Genomic DNA, 18,778 nt, shown 5'->3' on the forward strand with positions numbered 1-18,778 from the left:
TTCCTCCTCCTCAAATCATGTGATTACTGACCAGTTCCTGCAATCACTTGCCTTCCAAAAGCAATGCTCCTTATTTCTGCTTTTGGTTATCTAAGGTAATCCAGCTAAACCCAGCATTTCCATATTTAGAACATCCCTTTTGGAGAGCGGCAGCTTTCAGCTGATAACCAGTGCCCTTTGTTCATCTTCAACGCTGATCACCCCCGTGGAAATACTGGTCCTCGGATGCATATTCTGAGAACCCAGTGGCAAAAAATCCCCATGGACAGCACTGTGGGTGTACAGGATGATTTCTTCCCAGTTATTACTGCAATGCTTCCACCAGCATATTTCCACCTTTAATTTGCATCAAAAAAGCATAAATTTTTAATAAAAAAATTCTATGTGTGTCTTCTGCAACAAGACACAGAAGTTGTGAAGACAAACTGGCTGCAGAATTTATACGGAAACTGAGTTCCTAGAAATGAAAACATGTATATTTGCCTTCTTAATAAGATACAAAGGGGTAGTAAATGGTTTTTGTTTTTTGCATGTTACAGGAAGCTTCTCATTCACAACAAGAGCAATTAGAACAAATCCCAGAGCTCAAAAGCTGTGGCAGTTTTCTTGTCAGTATTAAGTAAGAACATTTTTTCCCCCAGATGAACAGAAGCTGTAATTTATTGTAATGTGCCCATCTGAGAGCCGAGGGGCTGGCTTTCCAGCCACTCCTTGCCCCGGGGGAATTTTCCTGAGCCCATGAATGTTACCATCTGGGAACGCTCATGTCCACCTTTGAGGTTTATTCAGTCAGTGGTACATTAATGAGATGCAACTTTGTACTTCCCATTTCTTAAAAATCTACGGTCATTAAAGCCTAATTAACAAACAAGCGACAGTTCTTACCTGTTGTGGTGCTTCTTAAAATTGTTTGCCACTGGAATCTATTTCACAAAGAATGAAAACTCGGAGCTGGCCAGTGAACAGCTGCATAGCCTTCCGGTACCAGCAAGAAAATGAAATGAAAATCATAGGCTGGAAGAGGTGAAAGTGCAGGTTTGTAACAGAGTAGAAAATAAATTCCAGCCATGTTTTCTGGCTCTCTGAAGATAATGAGTGCAATGATGCCTTAACTTCAATGGGAACAGAAGCGGACCCCCAGAGAATAGTGGTGGGATCTATAATGTAAACCCTCGGCTAATAACTCTGTTAAATAGCTTTGGTGTTGACTACAGAAGTAGCAGCTGCACATACTCTTGGCTGGAGAAGGAGAGCTGGGGAGATGTGAATATATGTGGGAACATCTGGTGTGGAAACTAATCAAACTGCAGAAATTATTTTCTCTGTGTTATTGCTTGATTGTTGTTCTCTATGCCAGAAAAGGAGAACAGGAGGTGAGTGTCAAACCTCTTCAGACAGTGCAGCAAATCCTGCTGAAAGGAAGAATCTTCTTCTTCCCCTGAGTTTTGAGTTGTTTTGCTTGAAAATGAATCAATAGCAAAACTTTTTAGGAAAAGAAAAAGCAGTTGCTCTTCATAGCATGGGCATTTCCCCTCTCTCCCCTGCTAGGCAGGTATCCATGCTATGCCTGTGTATGTAGACAAGCCCACTCTTTGTTTCCTCATTTCTCTTCCTGGCTGAGAAGACATTAATTTTCCTTGTGCAGCTTGCTGCACTCAAATTCTACTCTTGCAGCAGGAGTGGTTTAATTCCTGTGGCAAAAATTGAACTAATCTAAAGAATAACTGCAGATATTCCAGATATTCTTATTTCAGATTAGAAAGGTTTACAGTTTTGAGCAAAATATCATCTGCTGTAGTCCAGTTAACCAAAGCTCTGCATTATTTGTAACTGTGGTTTACCTTTACAATCTGTGCCAGTTTGTCTTATCGGGACATGATGCTGACACCACATCACATCTAAGTAAATGAAATCACCGTCTTGCATTGCTCAAGATCTGTTTTATGCTTGCTTAAATTATACAGCATTATTCTGCTCCTGTGTGTGGGGATGGTATTTGTGTGCTTGGTTTAGCAGTGTTATGTCCGTCACAGCCACGAGATGTCAGGCTGAGGAGCAGTGCTGGGCTTAGAGTGCTCTGCCTGTCTGTGTGTGTGCGTAAGGGAAAATGATGATGAGGGTAACAATGAAGTCTTGGATTTTTAAAGGCTGCTAAAGAAGCCAGATGGTCAGTTCTTTCTAAAGCCCAAAGGCTTTGCTTAGAATTATTTAAAACTCTCAGCCCTTCCTGTTTTGTGCACAGACATGATAAGGAATAAAGTGCACAGTGTCCAGTTCTCTCACTGGCTGCAAGGATTTGGAGTTTGGCCTCTTGTCCTTTGAGTCAATGGCCCCACTTTGAGTTAACGTCTTCAGCTGGGAGTGGAGCTATGTGAATAATGAGTCTGAAAATGCAACCAACACATGATTCTAAGAAGGCTTTATAAGTACTACCTCTACTTGTTCAGCACTGTTGAAAGAAGTTAACAAAGTTCTCAGGTGTGTTTGGAAACAAGATGTTTTTCTAGATTGTGCAGGGGAGGAGGCCAAGTTGCTGTTTGTTTGTGGGTGAGTTCTTTTGAGTTTTGGAAGACCTGCTCTTTTGGAAGACATTAAGCAGGCAAGACTCACCAACCAGAACCCGACCTGCTCTCAGGAGTAATGGCATGCAGCAAAAAATCCTAGGGGCTAAGCTAAAGAAATTCTCCTTTGGTGAATTACTTAAATTATACACCTACAGTTGAGTCCATCTTTAAAGACTGACCTTTTTCTGCTTGTCTAAACTCTACACATTCCATTTTTGCCAGGTTTTGTTGCTTTGCTCCTTTGACCTGAGCCTCTACAGAGAGTAGCTTTGCTGTCTGTGAAAAATTCCTAGCCCAGTGTGACAAGATCCAAGGACATGTCAGTTAAAAGTAATTGAGGATATGTCTTGAACTGTGTCACAGAGTTGGGAGACATCTGTGTGGTAAAGAAGCTTGCACTTTTAGACACATAACACAGAAAGAAGGTGGGAAAACTACAGGTAGACACACTAGAATCTTCCTATGTTGGTAAAAGTACAAACCCTGGATGGAATAGGAACTTCAGAGATATGGAAAATGGTCAGTCCCATGTAGTGCAGACTCAAACTGATGACTCATTACAACTTCGGGTGTAATTTATGAAACAGATGTAGGTTTTTGGGTCCTTTTGTAAGTGAATATGTGTTTTTGACACCGAGGATTTACATGTGGTACTGACTGGGGTGAAGTGATAGGGAATTTGAGGCTATTTGCCTCTCAGGCACTTGGTAATTTTGATTTATATTATTCCTTCTTAATTTAGTGTCAGTCATGAAGGAGCCTGGGAGAGACTGTGACCTCTGACAGAGATCATTTGGTGCTGGCACACAGTGTGTGTCTGGGTACTGGGTTCTTAATAATACAGCAGCCAGCTCCTATGCTGGCAAAGATACGGAGAACATGAATGAATTTGAGACTCTTGATTTGAATAATTTTATCTGAAGTCTGTTTAGTTCACCCAGTCGTGGAGTCTTGACAAATTGGGCTGAAAAGAAGAAGGTTTCATATATCAGCCTAACAACCTGAAATGTCATTATTTTCCTCATGTTCTCCTGAACCCTTGCTGATTTTGTACTGCTGCATGTGTCTATCGCTGTTCCTTGTTCTCAGTGGATACCAAAGACATCCCAGGAAGCCTTTTACCAGCATTTAAATGTTTCTATAAGAAGAATGATGCAGTTTTAACAGCATGTGCAGGTATTTGTAGAAAAGCAAATGTGTTTCCCTCTTGGCTGTTTAGTTGTCTGCAACAATAATGTCATAAATAAATAATGTTTCTGTGAGGGAGAAGAGGAGATGTTTATCAGATAGAATACATGCCAGCTAGGATAACTCCGAACAATGTTAACATGGATTAAACAGGAAAACATGCTGCTGGCAAACAAATTGTTGGTGAAAACAGCTTCAGCTAGGGAGTTCCTTTCTCTGTTGGATAGAAATGGTGCCTGCCATACAGACCAGCATCTTAAATTAAGACATTTGTCACCAGAACTGCTGGGTCTGTGGAAACATTCAAATGAGAATAATTTAAGTGCTGCAATAGAATAATGCACAATAAATAGTACATGGAACTGTACAAATGCTGCAGATTATAGTAGGATCAGAGAGATAATACCTAAGGGATTACTTTTTCTTTCCCTGAAATTATTTTTCAATCTAATTTAAAACCTGATTCTGTTTTGTTGAAATCAAGGTGAGGCTTTCCTTTGCATTTAATGGATTCTGGAACAGGTTGTTAACAAATGCAAACTAGTCACTCCTTAGAGAATGAAACCTAATTGTTCACAGAACAGAAGCACCATTTACACTGAATTTCTGTGTTTTTTCAGAGTGTTTTGTAAGTGTATTTCCTCCTTCTCTGAGGCCTGGTTTTGAGAAATACAGGGTTAGCTCATCTTCATTTCGCTTCCCCTCAGCCTCCTTTGCTAAGATTGACAGCTGAGGAAAAATACACTGATGGCTTTTGTTATCAGCGTGCGCATCTCCATTAGCAGCTGTTGAGGCTGCTGACTAATTGCCACACAAGAATTACCACTCAGAACTGAAGTCTCCACGAGTAATGACAAAGTCATGCCTGTCTGTTTGCCTCTCTGGTTTTTGTGTTTTGATTTATAAATTTAGAGCGGGCTGGATGACAAAGAGCATACAGCTCACAGGTGATACTGCCTCAGAGGGATCTTACCTCTTCTTAGCCAGCGTAAGCCAGTTGAGGAAAATGAAGTTGGCATTATAGACTAGGAAGAAAAAAATACATTAAAGAGGACTTTGGTGTTATTAAAGTACATGCTCCAAGTTCAGCATGTGCTTACACTTCATTTTTAAAATATGGTTACCCACCAGGACTGACTTCCAATTCAGTCTTTGACTTCTGTTACAGGAATGTTTCATTTGAAGTTTTCATCTCCCCTCTTTCAGAGACATTTTTTGGCTTAAGAGTTGGCACAATTTTATTATCAGCAAATGGCCCTAGTAATGTGAAAATGGAAAGCATGTTAAAATTCCTACTACAGAATCAAACTGATTACTCTGTGAATATCTAGTTATTTATTTATGTACTTTCTCAGCCCACTGTGCTCGGTTCAAAACACAGGAAAAAATCTGGTGTTTAATACAAATACTGCTTATTGGCTAAATAATGTACATTTAAAGAATAGGAAGAGAGAAATGAGTGGCAAGACAATGTCTGAAAGCAGCAGAAGAAAATACAGAGACATTGGAGATAGCTAAATTACAAAGAAAGTAAGTACATTCAGTCAGTTGTTCTCTATTGGCTTGAGGGTAATCTCTGCCTTATTACAACGTAGTGATTTATGGACTAATTAGTTGTACAAAACAAAAATATTTAGAGAAAATATTTCTCTCAAGCAGTCAGCAACCCAACGAAACAATAGGAAAATGGATTTTGTGTATTAAAAAATTAAATTCAATATATATTTATGAGCCTATTCAAAATGTAGTGTCTTTTTGCTACCAGATTTCCAGTAAGCAAGAAATATCTATGTATCAAAATCTAATTGGGTCAGTATCTAGACATTTTAGAAGAAATTAAATGCCTAAGCTATAGGTATTTCAAGCCATAAAAGATATTATATGTATTTATCAAGTCATAATGTTATTATTATGTGAGCTCTAATATACCCAGTTAAATAAAAGTCAGACAAGGAAAGGGAAAAGAAACCCCATAATAATTTCTTTATTTTGGAAGGGAATGGTAGTGCTCTGCTGTTTTTCTGTATGCATGTCTTTTAATTTATCAGACTATTAAAATGCTTCCAATTACTCTGACTCAAAAATAACATCCCTTCACAAAGCAGTAGTTGTGGTTTCCTTCTAGCCTTGAACTGAAGTGTCAAAGAGAAAAACCCCAACCAGCAAAACCACATGTGTGAGTTAAATATCACAACATTGAAACTCCAATGTTTTGGGAGGTGTAATGTAAAATAGACTTGGATGGGATAATCTGAAGTAAGTGGGTGGCAAATACATGCAGATGGGAGACTATTTAACTTCAGATTTGTGTAATTTGGATGGAGTAGGGAACTGTAGGTCTCAGTACTTATTGCTGTGGATGAGGTGTCAGAATTAATCTCTTTTTCTGTAATTGAGTTTGTAAGTCTCTCAGCATCTTCAAGATTCAGTCCTTACGAATAAAATGGAAATAACATGCTTCCCCGCTTTGCAGTAGTGTCATGAGGCTAACCTCAGTACAGTCTGGGAGATATTCTGATGTTAGATATTGTCAGTAAATGAGAAAACTGTCAAAAAATGGTTCAGCACTCCATCTACATAGTTTAGTCATCGTTCCTTACATCCTACTCAACGAGCGAATTGTAAAAGTCGTTGTGCCTCTACCAGATCTGGGAAGGCAAAAGAGCACTGCCAAGACTAATTCGTAGGTACCAATCCACCTACTTAGTGCCTGTGGGGGATCTGCAGAGCTAAGTAAGAAAAATAATTTATGAGGGCATAGAAAAAACTCTGACATGAGGGAAGAAAGCAAGCTGGAGTATGGCAAAAGAAAGCAGTATAATAAATGTAACTACCAGGATGTTCTACATGCTAGTTCTCCCATCCTTCCAAGCAACAGTAATTAGAGGTAAGAGCTGTTAAGAAGACACGCATCAAATGAGTCAGTGCATCCAGGGCCTTGTTGTACGTGGTGACTGCAGATGCCAGTAGAAGGAAGAATCTTCTCTTCTGAACACATTTAATTTTCTATGTCCTCATAAAAGTTACTTTTAGAGATTTCCGGGGTATGTGGCAAAGAGCAAATGTAACTGCTGGCATGGCACAGATCCTGACAAGGGGATTCTTCCTGCACTGTGCTTACTGTGCTGTGGCCTGAGCCAGGCCTGTGCTGTGTGGAAAAGCGTCTGCTTCATGAACATCTGGACTAGATGGCCAGACTCGTGTGAAGTGCACAGCTGGAGCAAAGACAAAGCAGAGGTGGTGCTGATGGGCCTGGGCTCTTCTAGTAGGTAAGTGAGCAGTGGATCACCTGAAGAGAAGGTGAAATCCTCAAGTGAAGACTCTCTGTGCGAGGCTCAAGTGCTGCAATTTCCAAATCAGAGATTACAACGCTAAAATCTGTGCCCACAGGTTTGTGAGAATGGATGTAGTACCCAGACTGGGTACTAGGACATGGCTTTTGTTCTCTTGCTTTTCCTTCTCCTGGTGTTAGGTTTTCCTCATTTTAAGTCTTTTATCAAGACTTAGAATATTGTAAGTCTTGAAAAACTGGACTTTTTTTTTTTTTTTTTCCTTTTTGCTTTGTTTCCTTCTGGAGCCCAGTACCTTTCATATACATTTCTGTTTGGATTGAGGTAAAAATTGTGTCTGATTGGTAGTAACATTTTTAGTTCTACTTCATCTTGATCTTGCTGATCTGCCTCTTCAGTAACCTGTTTCTGCTGTGTGGGCTCCAACATTTATTTCTCTCTTTAACCTTTTAAATTTCTACACTGTGAAGCTGAAGACTTTGTTTTAATATTTGAATTTCACTTCTTGTGAATGCTTTTTAGTGTTATTAGCTGAGCAAATCTCAACTTTTAAATGTGACTGTCATTATATTTTAGCTTACAGGTTTGGCATACATAGCTTGGAACTGGGCATGTATTTAGCAGGTCTGTTTTACAAGAAGAATGTAATACACTTACAATGCATGAGGTCAGTAAAACCAGCAACAAGTAAACAATAAAATATTTTAGTACTTGTCTAAATTTATTAGTGCATTTTTATAAATACATTAAATTCTCCTGCAATTAAGATGACTAATATTAAGTTATAGGAAATAATTTATGAGATATCATGATTGTTAAAACCATGATTGTTATCACTAATTTATCAACCACTATATTTTGTTTATTTTCATTAAAACACCAGTACAGGAATACCATCTTCTTTATAACCTTGATACTCATAACCCTTAATAAAGTGAAGAAAGAATGAAGTTAAGTAAGACTATTTACCCGTTCAAGCAAGGAATAATTTCACACCATTTGGGATACATTTGTTTGTCTTGCTTGTTACTTGTGAGAACAAATTTGGCTTGATCCTCATTATAAAATGAGGAGGTGTGAAGTTGTATTCTCTAGTTAGTAAAATAGGTTATGCATAAAACTATTCTATTATGTGTATGCTAATGCTATGCACAGTGGCAGTTGTAACCAAAGCTACCAAGAAGTTTTCAATACTCTTGTAGTGTAACACTATTCATATTCAATGCGCTGTGAAGCTTGAGTGTGCTGAATTTGTTCCTTGACTTTGCCAGCTGCTTCTTGGGTTGTTTCAGGCAACTTCATTTACCTCTCTGAATCAGTGTCTTCATCTCTGTTAAAAGATACCTGAAGTATCTGAACATTTATAGACTATAGAGAATAAAAGTCTAGCCCTATTTGAGAGTTTTTGAAGTATCTCACTTGTGATAAATGGAAGTGCTTTGACTTTGAGTGTCATTAGAATCTTGTAAGGATGACTTAGCCTTGTATTTATTTAGTTATAGCAAACAAATATTCATTGAATGAATTTTTTCATTCATTGTGTTTGCAGAATCCAGTCAAAGGGACCCAAGCCTTTGAAGGAGATTTCTTGGTCCTGTCAATTGCAAACAATTTATACAGGCAGCAGCCACTACTTTTCCATCTACAATTATTTGCAGGTGCAAAGTGAACCATGTTCCCAGTAGATGTAGAAGGCTTGAAATGTTTTCATTTATTTGTTCAGGTAGAACTGAATGCAGCCACTGAGAGATGTGAAAGCATCAGCTAGATCAAGGCTTCTTAAAACTAGGGAACTTAGAATATACCTTACACAAGCTGACAGAGTAAGGGCCTGAATGATCTACATCTCATCAGGTGTTTTTTGGTAGTTTTGTGGAGGAATGGTATTGCATTTCTGTAGGCAGAGAATGTGTTAATCTCAAAACAATCGATGTCCTAACCAGAAAAAATTATTAAAAAACCCCCCTGTTTGTTCAATGGAGCTGAATCAGAAATCAGAGAGTTTTTTCTTTTTTTGTTCAATCATGAGAAGTCATGCTTATATATATAAACATTAGAATTATTTATTCTTGGATGTCACAAATACTTCCACAGAGTACTTGGGTGAAAATTACATTATATGAGAAATGGGAAACACTCATCCCAAACCAGTCCCATTTTCTCTTAACCGACAATCATAGCCCCAGAACCCTCCTCTGACCCTCTTTTCCCAGAAAACACTGCTATTACTTCAGTTTCTCAACAACAGTTTGCTTCTACTACAAGGAGTGTATTTCCAGTGACAACAGTAGACTTGAACATGTGTCCAGCAGCTCCACTAGGCAGCAGCTGTGTACTCAGGAGGTGTCTTGGAACTGGAACAAGCACATCTGCAAACGCAGATGCCAAGGCTTTGATGGGGGAGTGATGCCTGGGTGTCCCCTGTGAGACGTGCCCCTGCTGCCAGATGCAGGGCCCACACCCTGCTGTGGTACTTCCTCTCACTGGGCTGGCACTTTGGTTCCCTGCCTGCTGTGAGACTCCCATTCACTACATTCCATGGGGTGATCTTTATCCCAGTCTTCCTCAGGGATGAGCACTGGATAGCAATGTATGCAGAAATTCAAGCCTGAAGCCTTTACAATCTGTTTAGGTCTTGATTGCATGAATTAGTCTCCCCTATACTATTTCAGGCTGTAAAAAGTCTCAAGCAGTATTTCATTGTCTATGTGTTTGTGTCTGTTTAGATAATGATGGCCAGAAAAACAATAAAGGGAAACATATGCTTTGTACTGGAATTTTATCTGTTGCATATTATGGCAAAATGGTGCCTTGGTGAACATACTGCTCTGGTGATGAACTTTAATTTCATCAAATGAAATGCACCATATGGTGCAAAATGCTGCTGCTCTACTAGTTTGTTTTGCATATACTTATATCCTCTTCTTTTTGATACTGTGTGAGGGTGGGAAAGGTATTGTTGGTTAATATAAAATTTCTAATTTATAGTGCTAGATCTGCATTGTAGTGGATAAATGTTTGCATCCATAAATAATTAAACTTACAGTTTTTCTTGGGAATGAATTATGTCTTAATATTTACATCTGTAACTTTGCATTTGCAAGGACAAACATGAATGCTAGGCTGAAGGTTGCCTGGAAATCTGGTCTTGCATATTCTATGAAAAATATTACTCACATTTCTCACAGGTGAATAAACTGCACGCCTGGATGAATCTAGTTAATTCAATGGTTTAATAAACCTAGAATCCCAATGAGGTTATAACAAATCCTCCTGGCATCTTGGAGTTATGAGAAAGATGTATAAAATTATATGCAAGCAGAAGAGCTCTTTCTAAATTTGAGAAGTCTTTTGCACATTATTTTTTTGTTCTGTTCACTACATGAAATAACTTCTCACCTGTGGCTCTGTCAAGATAAAGTATTAGATCAATTATTTTTTGAGGGCAATATCTGGGGTCAATTTACATCTGACTAGATTTTTTTTCCATTTGGATAGTTTGTTTATGAAACAATTAGGTAGCATGAAGACAGATGCCTCTCTCTTAATTTCCCTGTGAGAAAGATGGCTGGCGTGAAGTGGAAATTTCTGCAGTTCTCTTGTCCGGGAGCAGCACCTTGTCATAAGCTACCCCATTTTCAGATGTTAAACATGTGTGGATCCTGGTTCAAAACCCATTCCCTAGGTACAGAAACAGGAATAACAAGTTGACTAGGACTGAGCGATCTAGCAAAACAACTGGAACTAAGATAACTGACTAAATTATGATGAATGCTAGTTTAAGGGTCACTGTACTCTGAACTATAACCTGGAAAACTGAGCAATCTAAAGCCTGGTCAGTTCTTGGATGAGAAACCTTCCAGGAAAGAAGCATCAGACAGAAAATGATTATTCCATAGTAGGTTTCTTTTGCTGCGTTTTGATACAGAAGCTAAATCCTTGGGTAGGGATTGGGTTGGCCTTTTGCAGTATCATGAATGTGTTGTTATTTTACAGGCATTCACAGGGAGAGGATACCCATTCCAAGAAACCTCAATATGTTGGAAGGGGTCTATATTTTCTAGTGAAAAATAAAGCAGACTCTGCGACTGCAAGTTATCATGGAGAGACCCTGCTGCATGCTCAGGAAAAGGAATTTGTTGTTCACAGCTTCTGAAATGGGGAACAAGTTCTGCCTTCATTTCACACTGAGTTAAGTAAAAAAATGCAGGTAAAGTAATGCTGAGTGCTGTAAATCTCTCTCAAAGATGCACATGTACTTTTAGAAGTATACATGGAATACAGTAGCAGACACTCAAATTTTCATTTAGTAAAGTTCTGTGGAGGAAAAAATAATGAAGCTGAAGAAAAGCAGGATTGATAAGAAGACTTTCCACTGAATGTATTCCTGTATAAAATTGTGATTTTATTAACAGGTGAGGGAGGATAAAATGCACAGAATGGTAGCTAAATACGTGGAAAGCCATATACTCTGCCCTGGTTTAGAAGATCTCAAGTATACGAAATTGAAATGTAGCTGAGTCGATTGTGATCTTATATTCATTATACTTCAGCACTGCTGGCAGAATCCCTTCTAACCAAATGAGCATAACATGCTTACTTAGCACTTCCACAAAGCCTTGAGTTTATAATCACAATTAAAGCACTTCTTTTGTAATAATTACACAATCTGAATTGGTCTGTGGTAATATGAGAAAATTTTAATTCCCCATTTTAATATCAGAAATCCACTTAGTTATAGGTAGTCCCCAGCTCTGTATGTCACCTTGATTAGCATTTATATTCCTCATTGAGTCTGCTCAGTGTACTCTTCTGTATATTTAATGACCATAGTTCTAAAATATACCTACAATTTCATGTAGGCCATGGCTGGCAACCAGCAAAGCACTTCATTTCTCTCTGCCTTATCTTAGTTAGCCCACAAACGAGTGCAAGTGTGAACAGCAAACTTGCGACATGATGGAGGGTCAGGGCAACAGCCTGAAGAGGCAGCAGCAGCTTGATGTCATCAGCATCTTCATAGTATTCTTTTAGAATCCTATTTCTTTTTAGAAATGAAGACCTGGTTTCCCTACCCACTTCTGGAGCCTGGGTACTGTCCTGCAAAATTTGCTTCCTCAGCGAAAAGAGGTTCTCCAAGAAAGCAGTGCCCTAAATTCTGCTGTTCACCATTTGAAAGAGGCAGCCAGGTAGAATTTATTTCTCTCAGGAATTTTTCTTTTGCTGATTAATTGTTTTCCATACTAGGCTATTATGTTGGTAAAATATTTATACCCATTATGATGAAAATTGCCAGGAAGTGAATTCACACAGTCCTGCTACCTTTAGATTTTAATTTTTTTTTTTTTTTTCCCAGGACTTTGAAACACTGCTCTGGTTTTGGCTTGCCTCTCTAGTCTTGCTATTCTTTTCTGTCACACTCAGTAATTGGCCTAATAAAAGGCAGTAACAAGAATTTATTACACCTTGGGCGATACTTGAAACAAACTTTATTTGCTGGAGCAGCACTTTTTATCTACTCGCTGCTGTATATTTTGACAGTCCTTCTAAATATTAAATCTGACTTTATTAAAAGTTAAATCTTGGTGCTTTTTTTGTGATTGCTGCTGTTTTTGCAGTTTCTTAAGCAGACTAGTACATATATAAACATATCTTTTTAATGAAGCTTTCGGAGAACTAATGTAAGCTGTATCTCTATCTGCTTATTGCCAGAATCCACAAAAAAGGTATGAATTAAAGACCATCTTCTCTGTTACCTTGTAATTTAGTTTTAGAATAATGCACGTGATTAATTGAGAGAACAAAGATGAGAACTATTCAACTTTTTCAGGGTTGGGATTTGATGAAATCTTCCTCAATCAATTGATACCTTTAACATTTTACATTTGCAAAGTGAGAGAAGTAAAATTAAAGCCAGGTTAGATTGTTATGATGTAATTTCCACTTTTGAATCTGGGTTTCTTCCAGATACTGAATGGTAAAACCATAAACTTTGTTTTCTAAAAAGGCCTTGAGAAACAGCAATACGTCATCCTGGAACTGTTTATGCAGGAATTTTTATTCTTTGAAATCTTCCAGTGTTAAAGCAACAAGAAAACATTTATAATGTCCTTTGGTGGAATCTTATTACACTTGTTATATATGTAAACTGATATTCTTTGATGCCAGCACGTTGCCCATACAGAGAAATCTCTGCACAATTAAATGAAAGGAAAAAGAAAAAGGACTAAATAAAAAGTAATAGTTTTCTCTTACCTGATTAGAATTAAATACATTAATAAATTGTCTGGTAACACAAATAGGCAATAATACAAAAAATCTACATTGTACATTATTTCAAGAAAAATAACTTCATTTGAATACAAAAGGATAAATACACTTTTTGTCCTATAGCCACTCTTGTACAGTCGGTGAACACAGCATCTCACTGATGCGGTGCTGCTAAGGTATACAAGGATATGACTGGCTCGAGTTTTATTGAGGGGGCTGTTACACATGTGCATCACTAACATCAGACAAAGAAATCTTTCAACCAACAAGGGTTACAGAGCAACGTTCACTAAAGCACAGGTCGGAGAGGATTTGGGGACTGAAGCAGGCCAATATGGCAGCTTTTACAGATTTCCTTAAACCCACAATGCACTGACAGCAAAGAATGCCGTGGTTTGGTCAGTCCACACGCCGGGCGGAGGTTCAGAGCGCACCAGAGAGGAGGAGCGAATGTCGGTGGGATTCTCTTCCCATGCCGGGGGCTGTCAAAGCCATGTCAGTCCTGCAGCCAGCGCTGTTCGTTTGACAGAACAGGCAGCTGCCAACGTGTCCCGAGTCAGAGGTGAACAGTCTTGACTCGCAGCCCTGTCCGTGACTGAGCGATATGGCTTAGTTCAGTTCGGCCTTCTTCCTTTGTACGTGGTTATTTTTACTCTTTTTTTTTTTTTTCTTTTTTCTTTTTTTCCTTTTGGGGTTCCAGTGGCGGACAGCGCCTGTGAGTGGTGTCCCGTGTCCGTGCGGCGCGGTGCCGCGCGCAGTCCGAGCGTGAGGCGGGCCGGGCCGGGCCGGGCCGGGCCGGGGCGGCCTCAGCAGAGCGCCCGGGCGGCCAGCAGCGCGGGCAGCAGCAGCGGAGCGGCCCCGGACAGCAGCGCCCGGCCCGAGCTCTGGCTGCAGCCGCCCGGGTCCCGCTCGCACTTGAGCTTCTCGCACAGTATGCCCGTGTAGGCCGGCGGGCACTGGCACCGCACGTTGTTGATGCACGTTCCCCCGTTCTGGCAGTGCAGGAGTTCATTGTCGCACACGTTGGCTGCAAGATAGCAGGGGAAAGGGGGGGAGAGAACAGACAATAAATGTAAAGTTCACGCACAGCAGAAACGCACTAAAACCAGAACTGAAGCTCCACCTCCCTCCTTTTCCTGAGACATATTGAAAGGGGCTGTGCTTTTTCAAATACTCAGATTTTCTAAATTTTTTTTTTTTTCTAATTTTTTCTTAAGGCTCTATTCTTGGAAAACCATCTAATTCACTTAACACCACCGACTATGGTATTGATTAATTTTATATGAAGGACTACTTAATAATGAAATAATAAGAATATTAATACACGGCCTTGTGCTAATGTCTGCATCTTTATAGTTATTACTAAGCTGGAACTGTAGGTGGTGTGTGTTATTTGAAAGGGGCAGTGTATCCAGAGCTTTTGGAAAGCATGAACAGTGGTTAAAAATGCAACATGGCTTTGCTGAAGTAAAAAGATCTGCATGAGAGGGCAAGGTTTTATAATCAAGAACTGCATGTAATAATGATCTGAAAAAATTATGCAAAAAAGGCAAGCACAGGCAGGAAATTCAGCATGCTGTTGGATGGGGATTATATGGTACAGACATCTGGAAATAAAAGATAATGTTATTTCCGTTATAGATCAAATATTTCATCCTAATTAGATTTGCTACTTTGGTACATGGCATCTTAAAGCTATCTTGGATATTGTAGCCTGATAGTAACTTCAGGAATCAGATTTGACAAGGGAGTTAAGAGAAAATAACACAGGCAAAACTTTTAGACCTGCATAATATTGTAGTATTAGAAAAGCTGACAGCTTTACTTTGTATTGCTTAATATCAATTCAAATACTTCACGGGTGAAAATGCAGAGGTATGAGCAACATACTAATTCAATGTGTCAATCTGTGTTTTATTTCAGATGATATCACTAGTATGATATGTGTTGGATTACAGCTCTGCCTTCCATAGAGAGGCAATTTTAGTAAAGGACTTGCACCCATGATCTAGGTAGAAGGTAACAGTAAAAATTTTAACTTAGTGAATTAGGGAAAAGATTATTTGATTAAGAAGCAGACTCAACATCATATGACGTTTATGTATACCTTAGCCTGAAATTACCCTAAATAATTCAGAATAGAGAAAGTTTTGTTAATTTTATCTTAAACATTGTGGTTTATTGCTACAAAGAAGTACAGTGTTGCAAATGTTAATTTACTTATTTTTAAAAGCAGTCCAAATATCAAGAGAACTACTAGTGAAATGGTCCAGGTTCTTAAGTGGAGTAGTTCTGCATAAATCTGTACAATTTTGTGCACCACTCACTGGTAATCTTACCTGTCCTGGCTTGCTTTCAGAAAAACTACTTTCTCACCCTAGGAGGTCTCTCCAACAACTGCTTTCTGATGTTCCACATCCAAGTGGACCAAATAATGCAATATGTTGGAAACTTGTAGATGCAATTAAGGGGGACCAGTAAATGACTATTTTTTTTGGGATTCCCTTTAGCAATCAAGGGATTTTACAAAGAGCTATGGATTTAATATTGTTGTCCAGTTTCTGAATTGCAGTGGAAAAAATTTAATGGTAAGGTACAAGAATACTGTTTGTTGATGATTCTATGTCTGAATTTTAATATTCTACACATACATTAGAAAAAATTTGTAAGAAACGGTAAGTCACCACCAAATAAATGTGATGAGATTAACAACCCAGAAAATACCATGGTAGCAGGCAGAAAAAATTATCTGCATTTTAAAAGTCAATATTTGCATTACATCCCTTATGACTGAGGCTATGTATCTTTGAAGTTGATTTTATTATTCAGATTGTGTATATTTAGTCACCTCGATATGCAAAATCAAGGTACTTTATCTGATGGTACAGCTACTGGATCTGCATGTTCTAGACCACTCATTCCTGGGATGCTTTCTACAGTTCAGGCAGTGCAAATTGTGAAATACCTGCCCCATCAGTACAGACCCTTGTTGGCCTTGACAAACTCAGTGGGAGTCAATAGTTCATTAAATACCACTTCTTAAACCGCAGAGAAGATGTTTCACTTTACATCTTACCTGGAATAATTAAACCAAAGTTTCTCAAGTATTAGGTGAACCATATTTTTTAAAATGTATTATAAAACAAATATCTTTCCTGTTTTAAATTTTATTCTGTAGACTGTAGCCTGTTATTTGAAGAGGCCCTTAGCCCAGATCTGGTCTGTAGTTACAGGTGGCTGGAGATGGAGGGCTGAAGAGGTGTTTTGCTCCATGCTGGCTTTCCTAGCTGACACACTCAGGCAGACTGCTATCAAATGTCTCTAAACGTCTGCCTTCTACAAAATTCTGGATACAGTGTTATAGATGTTGATTTCTAAATTTTTGAAATGTGCTTGAAGTCTTTGAAACGTGCTTAAAGAAGGGATGATGGATCAAAAGCTTCATCATTATTCTTATGATGCTTTCAAATGTTTGCTCACAGGGAAGCAGGTAGATTTTATTGTTCTAGGCAAAATACTGTATAGCTGAAAATTCTGGAATTGTTGATCTTGTATTGCCACAGCTTTCCTAATGCTGTGCTTTTATCTCTTTCTCTTGCACACAGACATGTGTGCACATATATGTGTTGTGTGGATAGCAACTGTGAGCTGGAAGTTAAATGAAAAAAAATCTGGAAATGTTATGAAATCTCATTATTTTTTGCCAATTTTGTTTTAATTTTATTCTGACCAACTCTAATACCATTTTCACCTTTCTGAAAGTATGGTCAGGATTACTTTCAAAACTTTAATATTGTCTAATAATTATCTGAATGGCATCAGGTACCAAGTTCTGACCAAAGAGTGAAACATGGAGAAGGTACACAAGTAAAACCCCTAATTCTGAAGTCATCAAATTGAAGATTATTAAGACCTGGGTGGCTGAACTAGCTGTGGGTTTGCTGGCAGATCTTCTTTAATTAGAAGCCAGAACATCAAACCGGTCACTTAAGAACCAAAACAGGTATCTCATTTGTTGGATATTTCTGAGCACAGTGTCCAGATCTGTGCTACTGCATGAACTGAAATATTTAAAGTAAACTAAAGGGAATTGTTTTAAAGTTATTCTCATAATTCATCAATTTACAATCCAACTGTGGTCCAATTATAGGATCCTTAAAACACTTCACAAAGGAGACAGAAAAGAAGGCACAACATGCCTTGCATATGTCACAAAATATTCTTGATCTTTAATTGCAATGTTAATAAATTTGGGAATGGAATAAAGAAAGGAAAACAAGGGAAAAATACCCATCTTTGAGCTGGCTCAAGGGGTAGTGATAGCCTGTCATAGATGTGCTAGTGTTTCATAGAATTTGTATTAGGTATTAAATGAAGAATTGTGAGGAGCACAGCTGTTTGACAAATGACTACTTTCCTCTTAAATGTTCAAATCTGAATAATACATGAAAGTTCCTTAGTCTCTCCAAAACTCAACTTCACTATCTTTGCAGCTTCTTGAAAGAAGAGCTCTGGTTGATTTAGTTCTGAAGCAGCAACAGAGAGAAGCAGAAATGCAGGCGTTGCTCTCTTCTGTCTGGAGGGGCACCTCGGGCACAGCCTTGTGATCTTGGCTTAAGGACCTTCTGGTTACTGTGCCTGGGCACCTACACAGCACAGGCCCAGGGCTTTAGGTCTGCCGGCTGCCCAGACAGAAAAACAAGATGCTACTGAACTTGAATTCAGTTTCTTCTACACTCCTGTCTTTCCCAAAGGCTATCCAAAAGGGGAGAAAATAAAATTTGTACCTGTCTTTGTGCTACCTTACTTTTTGTACAGCTTGCCTACAGTAGCATCCTATTCAGGTGGGACAGGCTATTGGCACAGTTTTTAGCAGGGATAGATGGTGTTCTCTTTCTGCATCAAAATCCTGATTTATGATGAAATTTTCGTTGTGGAAACAGCATAAAGATCATTAATGATAAAGTCGTAGAAAGAAAAAAGAATTATTAGAGGTTCTTGCTTCCTTTCTTGAATTCTGAAGACTTAAATTTCAAACAATCTTTTCTATGTTCGCTTCTATCGTTATTTTTCTTCAGCGTGCACCTTCCATGCCATCATATGTTACAGCCTTCTCTCCTCCTCTCTCTCTTTTTAAACCATCCCTTTGCTTTCCTGCTTTTTGGCTCCCAGATCATGAGTATCACAGTCCCTGGACAGGTTGGTGGGTTGACAGCTCTGAATATATTACACAAAATATTTGTCTTTTCAAAAGCACTGATGCAAGCTTTGCCCTGACTTCTGCTGCAGTGAATTTTCCATACTGTTTGTCAGTGGTTCTTGTGACTGGCACCACTGAATTTTTGACCTTGGATTCCATCCATTGTTCATAATTTCGAGAGCACGTAGGTCTCATGGCTGAAGAAATTTTTCTTGGCTGTTTTTGTCTCTAATGCATTTGTTTCATTGGTACTTCTCATTTAGTAA

At 38.7% G+C, this 18,778-nt stretch overlaps 1 protein-coding gene across 7 annotated transcripts in view; it reads right to left on the reverse strand.

Moving 5' to 3' along the window:
- Positions 1-10,938: 10,938 nt before the first annotated feature.
- The window catches only part of NTNG1 (netrin G1), a 153,470-nt gene continuing 145,630 nt past the window's right edge, over positions 10,939-18,778 (reverse strand). For all 7 annotated transcript variants that reach the window (XM_066192339.1, XM_066192335.1, XM_066192333.1 and 4 more), the window contains one exon: positions 10,939-14,339. In XM_066192339.1, the coding sequence (XP_066048436.1) occupies positions 14,119-14,339 (221 nt within the window). In that variant the 3' untranslated portion in view covers positions 10,939-14,118. The remainder of the gene's footprint in view (positions 14,340-18,778) is intronic.

Source organism: Chamaea fasciata, unplaced genomic scaffold, assembly GCF_029207755.1.
Source record: "Chamaea fasciata isolate MVZ Bird 193981 ecotype frontalis unplaced genomic scaffold, bChaFas1.0.hap1 SCAF_10, whole genome shotgun sequence".
Taxonomy (NCBI): Eukaryota; Metazoa; Chordata; class Aves; order Passeriformes; family Sylviidae; genus Chamaea; species Chamaea fasciata.